Source organism: Nymphalis io, chromosome 2, assembly GCF_905147045.1.
Source record: "Nymphalis io chromosome 2, ilAglIoxx1.1, whole genome shotgun sequence".
Taxonomy (NCBI): Eukaryota; Metazoa; Arthropoda; class Insecta; order Lepidoptera; family Nymphalidae; genus Nymphalis; species Nymphalis io.
This window is the reverse complement of record NC_065889.1, coordinates 8,965,799-8,978,181: the sequence shown is the minus strand read 5'-3', so window position 1 is coordinate 8,978,181 and position 12,383 is coordinate 8,965,799. Positions and strand designations below refer to the sequence as shown.

General features: G+C 32.3%; 2 protein-coding genes across 2 annotated transcripts; both read left to right on the top strand.

Moving 5' to 3' along the window:
• Window positions 1-981: 981 nt before the first annotated feature.
• On the top strand, window positions 982-7,905 carry LOC126775595 (MFS-type transporter SLC18B1-like). The gene is made up of 12 exons (XM_050497643.1): window positions 982-1,342; window positions 2,891-3,131; window positions 3,929-4,002; window positions 4,318-4,534; window positions 5,022-5,112; window positions 5,192-5,426; window positions 5,507-5,605; window positions 5,679-5,774; window positions 5,858-6,029; window positions 6,205-6,400; window positions 6,487-7,043; window positions 7,794-7,905. The coding sequence occupies exons 1-12, from the start codon at window positions 1,056-1,058 to the stop codon at window positions 7,872-7,874; spliced, it is 2,346 nt and encodes a 781-aa protein (XP_050353600.1). The 5' UTR covers window positions 982-1,055; the 3' UTR covers window positions 7,875-7,905.
• Window positions 7,906-10,384: 2,479 nt separating this feature from the next.
• Window positions 10,385-11,588, top strand: LOC126776021 (ommochrome-binding protein-like). Its single transcript, XM_050498277.1, has one exon. The coding sequence runs from the start codon at window positions 10,479-10,481 to the stop codon at window positions 11,325-11,327; it is 849 nt and encodes a 282-aa protein (XP_050354234.1). The 5' UTR covers window positions 10,385-10,478; the 3' UTR covers window positions 11,328-11,588.
• The last annotated feature ends 795 nt before the right edge of the window (window positions 11,589-12,383 follow it).

The following is a 12,383-nucleotide window of genomic DNA, read 5'->3' as shown; positions in this document are numbered from 1 at the left end:
TCGTCAATGCGCCACCAACCTTGGGAACGAAGATACATGTCCCTTGTACCTGTAGTTACACTAACCCTTCCAGAACCAGAACTCAACAATACCGAGTATTGCTGCTTAGCGATAGAATATCTTATGAATGGGTGGTACCTACCCAGACGGCTTGCACAAAGCCCTACCACTTAGTAAAATGGTGATATACTATCTGACTATCGTGTATTATTGAAATGTTATAAGTATTACGGTCAATGTCGTATATCACTTGCTGAGATTACACGACCGATTTCTGCGGTTAGTCTCGAGTTTGCTTAAAGAATAGCCCTACAGGTGTAGCAATATAGTTAATGTACAAATAACCGACACATATAAAATATACGTCGCGGATAAGTACGGATTCTGCTTTCATACCAAAAATAGAATAGATAAAATAGGTCTACTCTATTCGTTATCTTTATTTGTTTTATTCTGTATTCAAATTACTTATTGTTCGTGTCGTTTAAAAAAATATATTTTTGTGTCGAATTCAGACAAATCACTTAGAAAAGTAGTAGGTACTTACATCTTATTTTTGTGAGTCATCTCTGATCGTGGCTCATTTTCTCGCTGAAATATCGCCACTGTAATTTCAGAAATATGGTGACTGCTGCCGTTCTTGAAATGTGTTCAGTAGTTATCTAATAATTTTAATCTGTATAGGTATTGCATTGCATAAAGTATTTTGTCATATGCAAATATACGATAGTTATTATTTTACTTATTAATAAGAAATTTATTTCTAATTAATTTGGTTTTAATTAAAAAAGTTTGCTATTTATGCAAAATATGTTGTAAATTATGATAAAAAACATTCTAAGGCTCGAAAGTGTGCTCAAAGAGGTAATGACCTTAAATTATACAAGTGACACTATCCCTTCGGAAGTTTTTATTTACATTAGATAAGATAAATAATTGATATACGAGGTAGATGCACAATCGCTTCAGTCGTCACTCGGTTCGCGGCCGCGCGTATTGACACATTAAGATAATTAGTTTATGATCTTTTAGGGCTTTAGGATTGTTGTCGTAAAATGCACAGAGACAGTGAAGATACAGACGAGAGTGCGAATTTATTAAACAAGTCGGATAAAATACGTGAAAGAACTGTAGAAAATTGTAATGAAGCGATGGCTACTTCGTCCGAAACTATAGTTTTTGATAGTAAGTTGATCAAAACATCGACTCAAACAGAAGAATTAGCTGCCACGTGGGGCGGCCGCTGTTCGCTACCAGATTCTGGAAGGTTAAGAAGAACACATTCGTGGTCAGGCGGTTCGCATCATGACGTCCCTTCTGAAATCAGAATACTACGAGAAAGGTAATGTAGCTCATTTAAAATTTTTTTATTAAAACGGACAATAATTAATTGAACAATAATAGCATATTTTTGCTTGTAATTTTAGTGTATATTTATTTAACAATAAATAAAATACGCATTGTAATGATGGATGATATCGGATACCTCGAGATAATTTATTGGATGTTAAACTATGTAATAAGTAATAATAATGTAATCATAATATTAACTGGGATTTAATCAATTTGTAATTGATAAAAGATAAGACGTCTAGCTACACTTGTAAAAGCTTTAAACCGTAATATTACCATAACACTATCCGTAAAATTAACTATATTTTTTAATGTATCAAACAAAATGTAGCTAGAGTTATGAAAGGCAAGTTTTATAAAATGAATACACAGGAAAACTTAGTTATGCCATTTCGGATTTAAAAACGCGATCTTTGGTTCGATTCGCCTGCCTCCTTAACCGAGTGGCTAGTTTATAAGGCGGCACATCAAGATTTAAGCCTCGTTCAAACCCCGGGTCGGGACATTAAAAAATAATTAGCTTATTCGGTCAAGAATTCTCAGTAGAAGTCTGGAGCTTTGTGCTTGTGGTCTCTTTCGCTCTCTCTCTATAGTCGTGTCCGATTGCCGTTTGAAAGTAAAACTGTGTTTACGCACACACTTGTGTATATTATATCTTCTGCGCAGGTGACTTGGTATTTGTTGGAAACGGTCCTTGTGGCCTAATAAACGAGACATTATCATAACATTAGACCATCTCTCTTATAGGTTGTCGTTATATCGGCCTATTAATAGTTTTGGTCTCATGTTAAAAAAATATTTATAATATCCATAAATAAGGCTTATTACTCGATACAATACTATAAAGATGATGAAAGTTAGTATACGTTGATTTTCATGCAAGGTATAATCAATGTAAATGGTAAATGTGGAGTTTCTTGCTGGTTCGCCTCTGTAGAATCAGTATTCTTTATGTATTATTAATGTACAATAGTAAATTAACATCAATTTGGTGTTTTTTTGCTATCGAAAATATCCTGATTAAATATTACCGACCTACATAACCAATACGCGTGCTTACCATAAAATTCAATGTAATTACAATTCTGAAATAGCGTTTCCATTAACTTGTAAAAAAGTATTCACTTATTCTACAAGTGTAGAGAGATGTGACTGCACCGTTGGTATAGTGGCTAGATATTAGGCCACAGATCTCGAAATTCTGGCCTGGCCGACCTAGGCTAGGCCTAGGTCGGGCCAATATAAAGTTGTTGGGTTCTTCTGTCGAAGATTCTCAATAGCAGCCCCGAGCATTCCTATTCCTCGGAAAGCACGTAAAGCCGTTGGGTCCAGCGCCTGAACTCTTTGCTGTCGTATCAGGGAATAGAGAATGCATCTGTGTTTGCGCACAACTTGCACTGAAATATGTTCTACGCAGTTGGCTAATCTCTCTTGAGATTGGCCGCCGTGGCCGAAATCAGTCAGTAAAACATCATCTTATAATCAGTGTAGTATCTACACTAAATAAATAATATGATTGTGTTTTATAATATTTTAGATTAGTGCGCACTCAAGCCAAATTGCGTCCAGGAGCCGTGCGACATCTCTCCCGTCACCAACGCCTGACGCTGGCTTCACTTGCACTCGTGGACTTCATGAGCTTCTGTTCTATGAGCATCATGGCGCCATTTTTCCCTAGAGAAGCTACCGATAAGGGGTTGTCAGAGACTATGTGCGGTATAGTCTTCAGCTTCTACGCCGTCGTAATGTTTCTCACATCGCCGTTTTTTGGTAAATATGTAAGTTCGTATTTGAACACATTTAACACAATAAAAATATATGTTTTATAAGTGTAAGCAAATTAAAATTGAAAAATAATACAAATGAGGTGCAAATTGGTATGAAAATAAAATTTAGCACTTCTAGAAAATAAAAACAATGAATGTTTTACTACAAACGCCTTGAAATACTCAATCGTTGTTTATTAATAAAATAATTTTAAATCATAAGGGTGAAAGTGTATCTGCACTTGTCCACCGATTCATATCGGTGAATTATATTTATAAATTGCCCTTTTTATATATTGTATCATCTTTTTAAATGTTATTGAATGTATCCTTTGTATTTGTTTCATATCAAGTACCTATAAGTTCCTATTAGTAATTAATGTTATATGAGTGTATCAAATTACTCGTATAAGTTAATTAAATCAGCAAATAGAGGGTTATTTTGGAATTACTTGGTGGTAAGATTTTGCAAGCCCGTTTCACCCTCTCATTATTATTACATATTCTACCGCAAATATTTGACACGAATATTTAGTAATGTTTTGAAGGATGATGCCACTACAGGCGCCAAGAACGTAACATCTTAGTTCTTAAGTTTGTTAGCGCATTGACGATAGTTATTATTTCTTATAATGTCCAATGTTCTTGGGCGGAGGTGGTCAGTCTATTTTCTAATTAAATAATAGTTAATAGACACCTTTAGGTATAAACTATAAAATAATAAAACGTTTGTTCTTCATATAATCCTCATTTAATTTATACCAAATAAAAAATTTGGTAATAATAAAATATTTGATATTTATTTACAGCTACCGAAAATAGGAGCCAAGTTCTTGTTTACTGCCGGTATGTTTATCGCCGGATCTTGTAATGTTCTATTCGGGTAATATATATTTTTTGATATATATTTTTTGACAAACACAATTAGGTATTTAAACAAATCCATTTTTGTTTCTTCATTATATTTTTTAAAATATTTTAAGCAAAACATACTTGTGAAAATAGAATTTAAAAACAGCAGTAGCTACTAATTATTTTGTTAAAAACATTAATTACTAAAAAATAAAGAAACATCTTTTTTATAAAGTAATATCCATCTATATCGATTTTCCCGGTTTTAAGCACCTCTGGTTACGGATAAGATTCTGGTATTCTAACCACTGGTCCATAATATAATATTTAAAATATTTACTTTTAGAACTTTAGTATTAATAAATGACACCACGACGTTCACCGTACTATGCTTCATGGTGCGAGGTATGGAAGCTCTGGGTGCCAGTGCATATTCAACCGCTAGCTACGTGTTCGTGGTCAATGCCTTCCCAGATAATATCGGATCTGTTCTTGGCATACTGGAGACATTTGTCGGCCTGGGTATGTCCGTTGGACCGGCGATAGGAGGCTTATTGTATTCGGTATGGATTTGGCTAAATTCTGTGACGTCAGCTTTTTATTTTATTAAACCCTTGTCTTATTTAATAACTAATTAATTTATATCTATCTAATTAATCTATAGACTTACTTATATATACGATGTTAAGCAGCTGTTTAGTTAAACACTGCTTTCGATATTTGTGTCATTATTGATTTGAAATTCGAAAGAAGACACGTTTACCTAAAAAGTCAGGCCGTTAGTTCCTAGGATTGTTTCAATTACTCCTATATAGGCCTAGTCCTGTATTACCTATACAGGACTAGGCCTATGTGTATATACATCCCTAAGTAGTGGTCAGTACCTAGCCTAATTTTAAGTAAGCTAACAAAATATATTGACGAAAATATAACTAAAGTAATTTATATTTTGATGTAATTAAGGTACTTTGCATACTTTGTGTATTACGTTGTTTTCTATATAGCTCCGAAAGTGAATGAAAATGTTTAAAATAATAATGTTTCAGATAGATCGGAGGATTTGGTCTACCATTTTACAGTCTAGGAATCGTGATGGTTTTAACTGTACCTATAAACTTCGTTTTACTCACTGATTGTGACGGTACGTAAAACTTATATTATAATTCAAAGCATATAAAATAATATCAAAACGATCTAAAATACATTATAAAATATTTCAGAATACGTGTCTGGTTCGAAAACTGCATCGATTCTTCGACTGTTCAAGATTCCATCGATAATCATCACTGGTTTGGTGATCGTCGTAGTCTCAAATACGTGGGCCTTTCTCGATCCGACTCTTGAACCTCATTTGAGACAATTTGGACTATCAACAAAACAAATAGGACTTATATTTCTCTTGTTTTCCAGTTTGTATGGAATCTTTAGCCCAATTTGGGGATGGGTCGCCGATCGGTAAGTTTGATTTAATTTTAAGTTTATTTATTTGTTTCATTACATATGGTTATTGAAATTATTATTTTTAATTTTTCCAGGGTACACAGTCATTGGTGTATGATGGTGTGGGGTTTGTTTCTCTCTTCAATCGGCTTATTACTTCTCGGTCCATGCCCATTCATACCTAGTCTTCCGCAGTTAGTATGACTTCATCATATAAATATAAGACTGAAGCTATATGACAGTTTGTAAATGTTTTGTATTTTACAGGGATTTATGGTTGGATTTGGTAGCCCTGTCTATACTGGGTATGTCAGTGGCATTAACTTTGCTACCAACATTTCAAGGAGTATTAACTAGTTCCATGTTAGTAAGCACATTTAATGAATTAGCTAAATTGAATCAATGTATTCTCTTTATTAAATTGCAATATTTCAATGTAATAATAGATATGAAGGTGGTTGTCCTGAAGCTCTCGCAACGTATAGTGCAGTGGCGGGTGTCTGGTCCTGTTGTTATTCCTTGGGAGAAGTCCTAGGTCCTGCACTAGGTGGAGCGTTAGCTCAGCAATATGGATTTCCACTCTGCGCCACTCTTTGTGCCGCAGCCTGCTTTACGATGGTAATACTTCTTAAATTTCATATTCATATAATTACAAGTATTTATATATTCCTATCGATTTATATTTTATTATCAAAACAACAGATACCTGCAGAAAATATTTCATTGAACGTCACACTCACGATCACTGTTTAATATTTTTTAAGCTTAATACTAATGTTTTACCCATTTTTAGGCAGTTGTGACACTGACATTTTTCTCTTTCCGGGAATCTTCAAAATGGATAGATCCAGAATCAGAGTCACATTCCATTCCATACACAGATACAACTTGGAATAGCAATCAGTTTTGTCAAACACAAAGCGCACCAGAAAGTCGGTTTGCAGAGAGCTCACCGCTCATACCACCCTGTTCATGTTCCTCCAGAACTGGTATTATTATTACTTTAATGTACTTATCTATATTATCACGGTGTATTTGCTGTCTCAATTAAATATAAGTATTGTTTTTTTTACAGCTTATTACGTTTTTCAAAGTTCATCATCTAAGCAAGTTTGCTTCATGCATAATAAAAGTAAAAAAAGTGGTTCAGCCAGTGTAGCCGATATAGTTGCATACTTTTTAAAGTTTCAATATATGACTGATATTTATGTAAGAATAAGAAAAGCTAAGGCAAAGATATCTAAAGCTAAGATAGCAAGTAATAATGAAGAATTGTACCAAAATTACCTCGAAAATTGCGATGAAAACGACTGCCCTCAACATTCAAATACACATGACAGAAACGATGGTGAAACAGAAATTCATGTAAGCAACAATGTTATTGAAAACGGTCCATCTCAAAGCAGTGAAAATAGCTATTGTTCGTATTTAGACAAAACTATTTTTGGTTCAGCGATAATGAAAATGAAGAAAGAAAATATTATTATTAAACGAAATAATAAAGGTCTCGTAGCGAAGCTGGTGACTTTTGAAGAAGATAAACGACATTCAGATGAGATCATAGAAAATAATCTACAAAAAGTGCATTTTTATGAACAAAGTCCTGAGTGTAGTACACTAGAAGATATTTTTGTAAGTAAAATAACAATATAAATAAAATATTTCGTGTTCTACACGTATAATGTATACTGAAAAACATGTTTTTTTTTTGTACATTCCAAAGTACACGTAGTAACACTGATTGCACGCAGTACATAGTCCAGGAAGATTTTAAATCGTTTATCTCGTTCCTTTACTAGATTTACTAGATTTGGCTATTAACGGAGTTTACAGTTTGCTAAATAGCATTGCGTTTTCTTACTTTTTTATGATATTTTATACAGTCTTTTTGCACGATGGTGAGAAATCAAACTCTGCTTGGATTTAATTGTTGATTCAGGATTAAATTGTACTTATGAAAAAAAATATTATGCTTATTATTATACTTATCCTTTAAACTGATTATTTCCTAATATTTTATTAGTAAAGTGGAATCTTCAGCTCAGGGGTTACTAAAAAAATATATTTCATTCATATAATGTAAGTCATTAACATGAAAAGTATTGTCATGCAAACATTACACAAATCTTATGTTACTAGGTAGAAAGCTCTAAATTATGTTTTAAAAACTTTATTTAATATTTTAGCCAAAATCATACTTTGCCTGCAAATAAAACTCATATTAATGAGAAAAGTTTGACTACAATTCAATCTCTCACACTACAGTATAATATATTTTCTCTCTGCTTCTTTAAAGCTAAGCAATGTATATACTTAACGTTACTTCTAAGCCATTCATGAATAAATAATACGAATTAAGACTAATTATTGTCCTTATTTTAGGATGGCTGTGACTGCAGAGACGAAGTTACATATGTAAGAGGAACTGTTACACTTTCTTCAACAGGAGCCTGTGAAGTTTAAATGAATAACATATTTGAAAAGCAAAAACGGATTTTTTTAGTTCACAACCGTTTTATAGTTAATTCAACTCATTAATTATTATTTTAAATACTGATTTATAAATAAATAATAAAAATAACTTTTAATTTTAAATAGTCTTGTTTATTTCGTCACCTGGCATATTCGAATAGCAAAAATATTTTCTAAATCTCATGGTATACTAGGACTTTAGAAGTGAAAAGCGGTGCATGGTGCTATTTCTCACAAAGGTATAGAAAGGAAAGGAAAGGCCAAAGTTTACTGCGTCCCTTTTCCTTGTATGCCTACGTGTGCGTTATTTATAAAAGTTGTAACTGAAAGGAAGACTGCCAGATCAATGATGCTACCCTAGTGTATTCGACCTCTGTTGACGATTTCTTGGCATTTCCGTTATTCCTAAAGGCTTTTTGGTCACTGTCCATTCACTGTAGTGTAAGATAAGTATATCTCTGCATTAGATGATGGACATGGAAAACTGGTTATTTTCCTCCAGCGAATAAAGAGGCTTGTACGTGGATCGCTTGCTACGAGGCTACGACATATTGAAAACATGGACACCAGGAAAACATAACGGTTGAGAGGTGCAAGAGTTATTTTGAAGTCAAATAGTTATAAGAAAAGTTATAATAAGTGCAGAATAAATCAAAGATCTCTAATAAAAAAAAAAACCAACAGCAGCAATGGAAAGTTTATAATTGTCATGTTTCTGTTTTATTATATATTAAATATTTGAGTGCAAATGGTCGTATATAAATATTATTAACTTTTAATTTAAAACTTCAAAAAATGTGTGTTACAGAATTTTTTATGTTCATAAATTTAATGTTTTGGAAATTAAGGTTATTATTACTATTTACAGTGGGAGAAATTTAATTATACTATTAAAAAAATACAAAAAAATCTGTTGGAGAAATTTTGAATATAACCAAAATCACCATTATTTTGTTTTTTTCATCAACAGTAAACAAGGATCTAAGATTGTTAAACAAAAACTTTATATTATTGTGATATGTAGAAAATAGATGCAAAAAAAACTACTTTTTTTCTCTGTGTCTTTTCTATCTGCATCGTGAAATTAATTAATTTTATGTTATTAGTGTATTCAATTATAATTAAAACCTGAGTTATATAAATACTTTAATTACCTATTTTTTAAATTTTACTTGTTATTTTGTTATTGTAAAAATATATTTTTCAACTTTGTTTATAGTATCTATACATAGTTATGCATAAATAATCGCGGGTGTAACATAATTATAGATGTTATTTTAATGATTGATATACCGTAACAGCCTGTAATTAATAATAATAATAATATCCTGGGACATTTTTCACACAAGGCCATCTGATCCCAAATTAAGCTTGTACATAGCTTGTGCTATGGAAACCACACAACTGATATACTACATATACTACTTTTCTTTTGTAAATACATACTTATATAGATAATTGCACCCAGACTCAGGACAACAGACATGTTCATGCACACAAATGTCTGTCCTGGGTGGGAATCGAACCCACAACCTTCGGCGTGAAAGGCAAGAATCTACCAACCACGCCAACCGGCTCGTGTTGAATGTCCCACTGCTGGACTAAAGGCCTCCTCTCCTCTTTTTGAGAAGAAGATTTGGAGCTTATTCCACCACGCTGCTCCAATGCGGGTTGGTGGAATACACATATGGCAGAATTTCAGTTAAATTTAGACACATGCAGGTTTCCTCACGATGTTTTTCCTTCACCGTAAAGCACGAGATGAATTATAATCACAAATTAAGCACATGAAAATTCAGTGGTGCTTGCCCGGGTTTGAACCCACGATCATCGGTTAAGATTCACGCGTTCTTATGACTGGGCTATCTCGGTAAGAGATTTTAAATAATTGATATTTTTGTATAAAATTGTATACGATGAAAATATTATGAGAATAATATTTTAAAACATTGTCGTCATTCTCATTGTCGACACGTACAACTACACTTTTGTATTGAAAGGGTAAATTTTGAGGGTGAGTAGGGCGTGGCGGTGGGGAAACTCGTAAGAGGGACGGCCCTCTTTGTATTGAAAGGAAATCAATGTAGTTATCTCTATCTCTTTCTAGCTACGAAATATCTCTTTCATTCCATGATATCCTGGTAAGTACTACGTAGGGTGAAAGAAAATCCTATAAATAGAATCGCGAATCGAGGGATGGTGATTAAAAAAATAATATCAGTTCGCGATATTAAAAATTAACCTTTTTATATTTAAACCAAACTTATTATTAGGTAATTAAAACTCATAACATATACTTCATTGTCTGTATGAGATAAATCGAGATAACAATTTGTTTATATAGCAGAAGAGAATCGCAAATACAACGCCACGATTTTTTTGTACAGAACGTGACTTGCTTATCATCTAACAATTATGCAATAACAGCAGGAACAGACGCCCATTGAATCGATTTCAACTAATTGATCCATGCTCTCATTTGCGTTCATGTCACATTGTGATATACCGTGGAACAATAAAGATCGTGACCACTGATCAAACTCGCAAACAAAATTTATTAAAAAAAATATCGTATCGTGTAGAACAAATTCTGTGATGAAAATTTTACTAATAATTTGTTTAATATGTGTAACTTCCGCCAAATCGAGCGATATCGAAACGTCAACCGTAAAAAAGTGTGAAGGGATACACGTACATAACAAATTTCACAAAAAAGATGTCATAGGCTTGGGATTGAACCGCCCTTATCAATTAGCCTATGATCATAGTGACCATAAAATTTTCTTCAGTTACAACACCGGCAAAGACGATGAAGACTCATTTGAAATTGGATATATTGAAAAAGGTCATATAAAACACAAAGTATTAAAAAGTGTAGAAAATGGATTCGCAATAGCGATTGACAATAAAGATAATGTCGTATTTTTCGGAGGCAGCGAAGGGATATATAAGCAGCACCTCAAAACGAATGGTAGTGAAGTAGAAAAAGTTATAAGCCACCATAATATTTGGGATATGTTCTTTAAACACCACCTATATTTCATTGAATATCCATCGCAGAAATTATATAAGTGTGAACACGATAAAACTAATATAAAAGTTGAACATCAAAAAGTCATTCATGAAAAAATATTTCAGTTTGCAATTGATGGTGACGATGATATGTTTATTACAAATGAAACCGGGCTGTACAGAATCAAAAACGGTTCCGATCACCGTATTTATTACGATGGACCTAGAATATATCGAGCTATCGAAATAGATAACAAAGGTGTAGCACATTTTAGTGGTCAAAATGGAATTTTTATTGTGAATAAAGATAATAATACACTTGAAAAAATTGCTCATATCAAAAATATATTCGGTATAACATTCGATAACAATAACAATATCGTGTACTCAGATCCCCATGAAATTGTTAAATTACTGCCCGAGGAATGTTAGTATTAACTACTATTATTTGTTAGTTTTTGAAAAATGATCTTTCAAAATTTAATTATTTGATTAACCAATCAATTATATTAATATACTATTTCCCCTATAATCGATTTTTAAATTTATTTTAAAATAATGTAGTACGTATGTAATACTAGATTTATTGTATGAGTGAATGTCTCACGTCACATAACGAGCACATATCAGAACTATAATTATATCTAGAATACGTATTTATAGAATGGCATTAATAATAAAAATTAAATAATTTTAGGTTGTTTTCTTGTAAATTTCGACAAAATATCGCTCGACACTAAATTTCACGAAACATTACGAATATTTGACTTAGTTTCTTTTTTTTTGTTTTATTATTATAATTTATCAAGTAAACTATTCTGATAAAATCGTTTGTCCTAACTAATTAATTAGTCAAAGCCACTAAGACAAGAAATCAGAAATATATTCCATATTATAGGTTTATTTTATAAAGTAGGCATCAGTAAAAAAGAGAAGAAATTTTAACTCGAGAAGAGAAATGATTTTTAACCGTTCGAAGTCGAGACGGGACTAGTAAGTCTATAATGTTTTTACAGGTTGAAGAGCGATGTGTAGCCATGCTTAGTTAGTTTCCACCCACTGTTTTCTAACCTAAACTCAGAGCGTTTTTTGTGTCGTAAAATTTATTTTCAAAAAATAATTACATAATTTTATATTCGCAGCTATTAACTCATTATTTGTTACCAACATTTCTTGTTTTCTTTGATTTTATTTTTTTTAAAACTATTAATCCTAGTGATTAATCTTGTTTTTAATTTAAGTGATTAATCCGAGTGACTTAAAAAAGAAGTAAGTTATCAATTCTGCCTTATTTTTTTGTAATTATTTTCCTCGGTAGCAGATATTTTTAATTTTTATGTTTTTTTCTTTCTTGCATAATTCCACAGCGTATTAAAGATAAGAAACTAGTGGATTACTCATTTTTCTATATTGTTCGATATTTATTAGCTTAGATTTTATTCGTAATCATGTATAATACCTATTGCGGACTATCCTATAACTCCACGC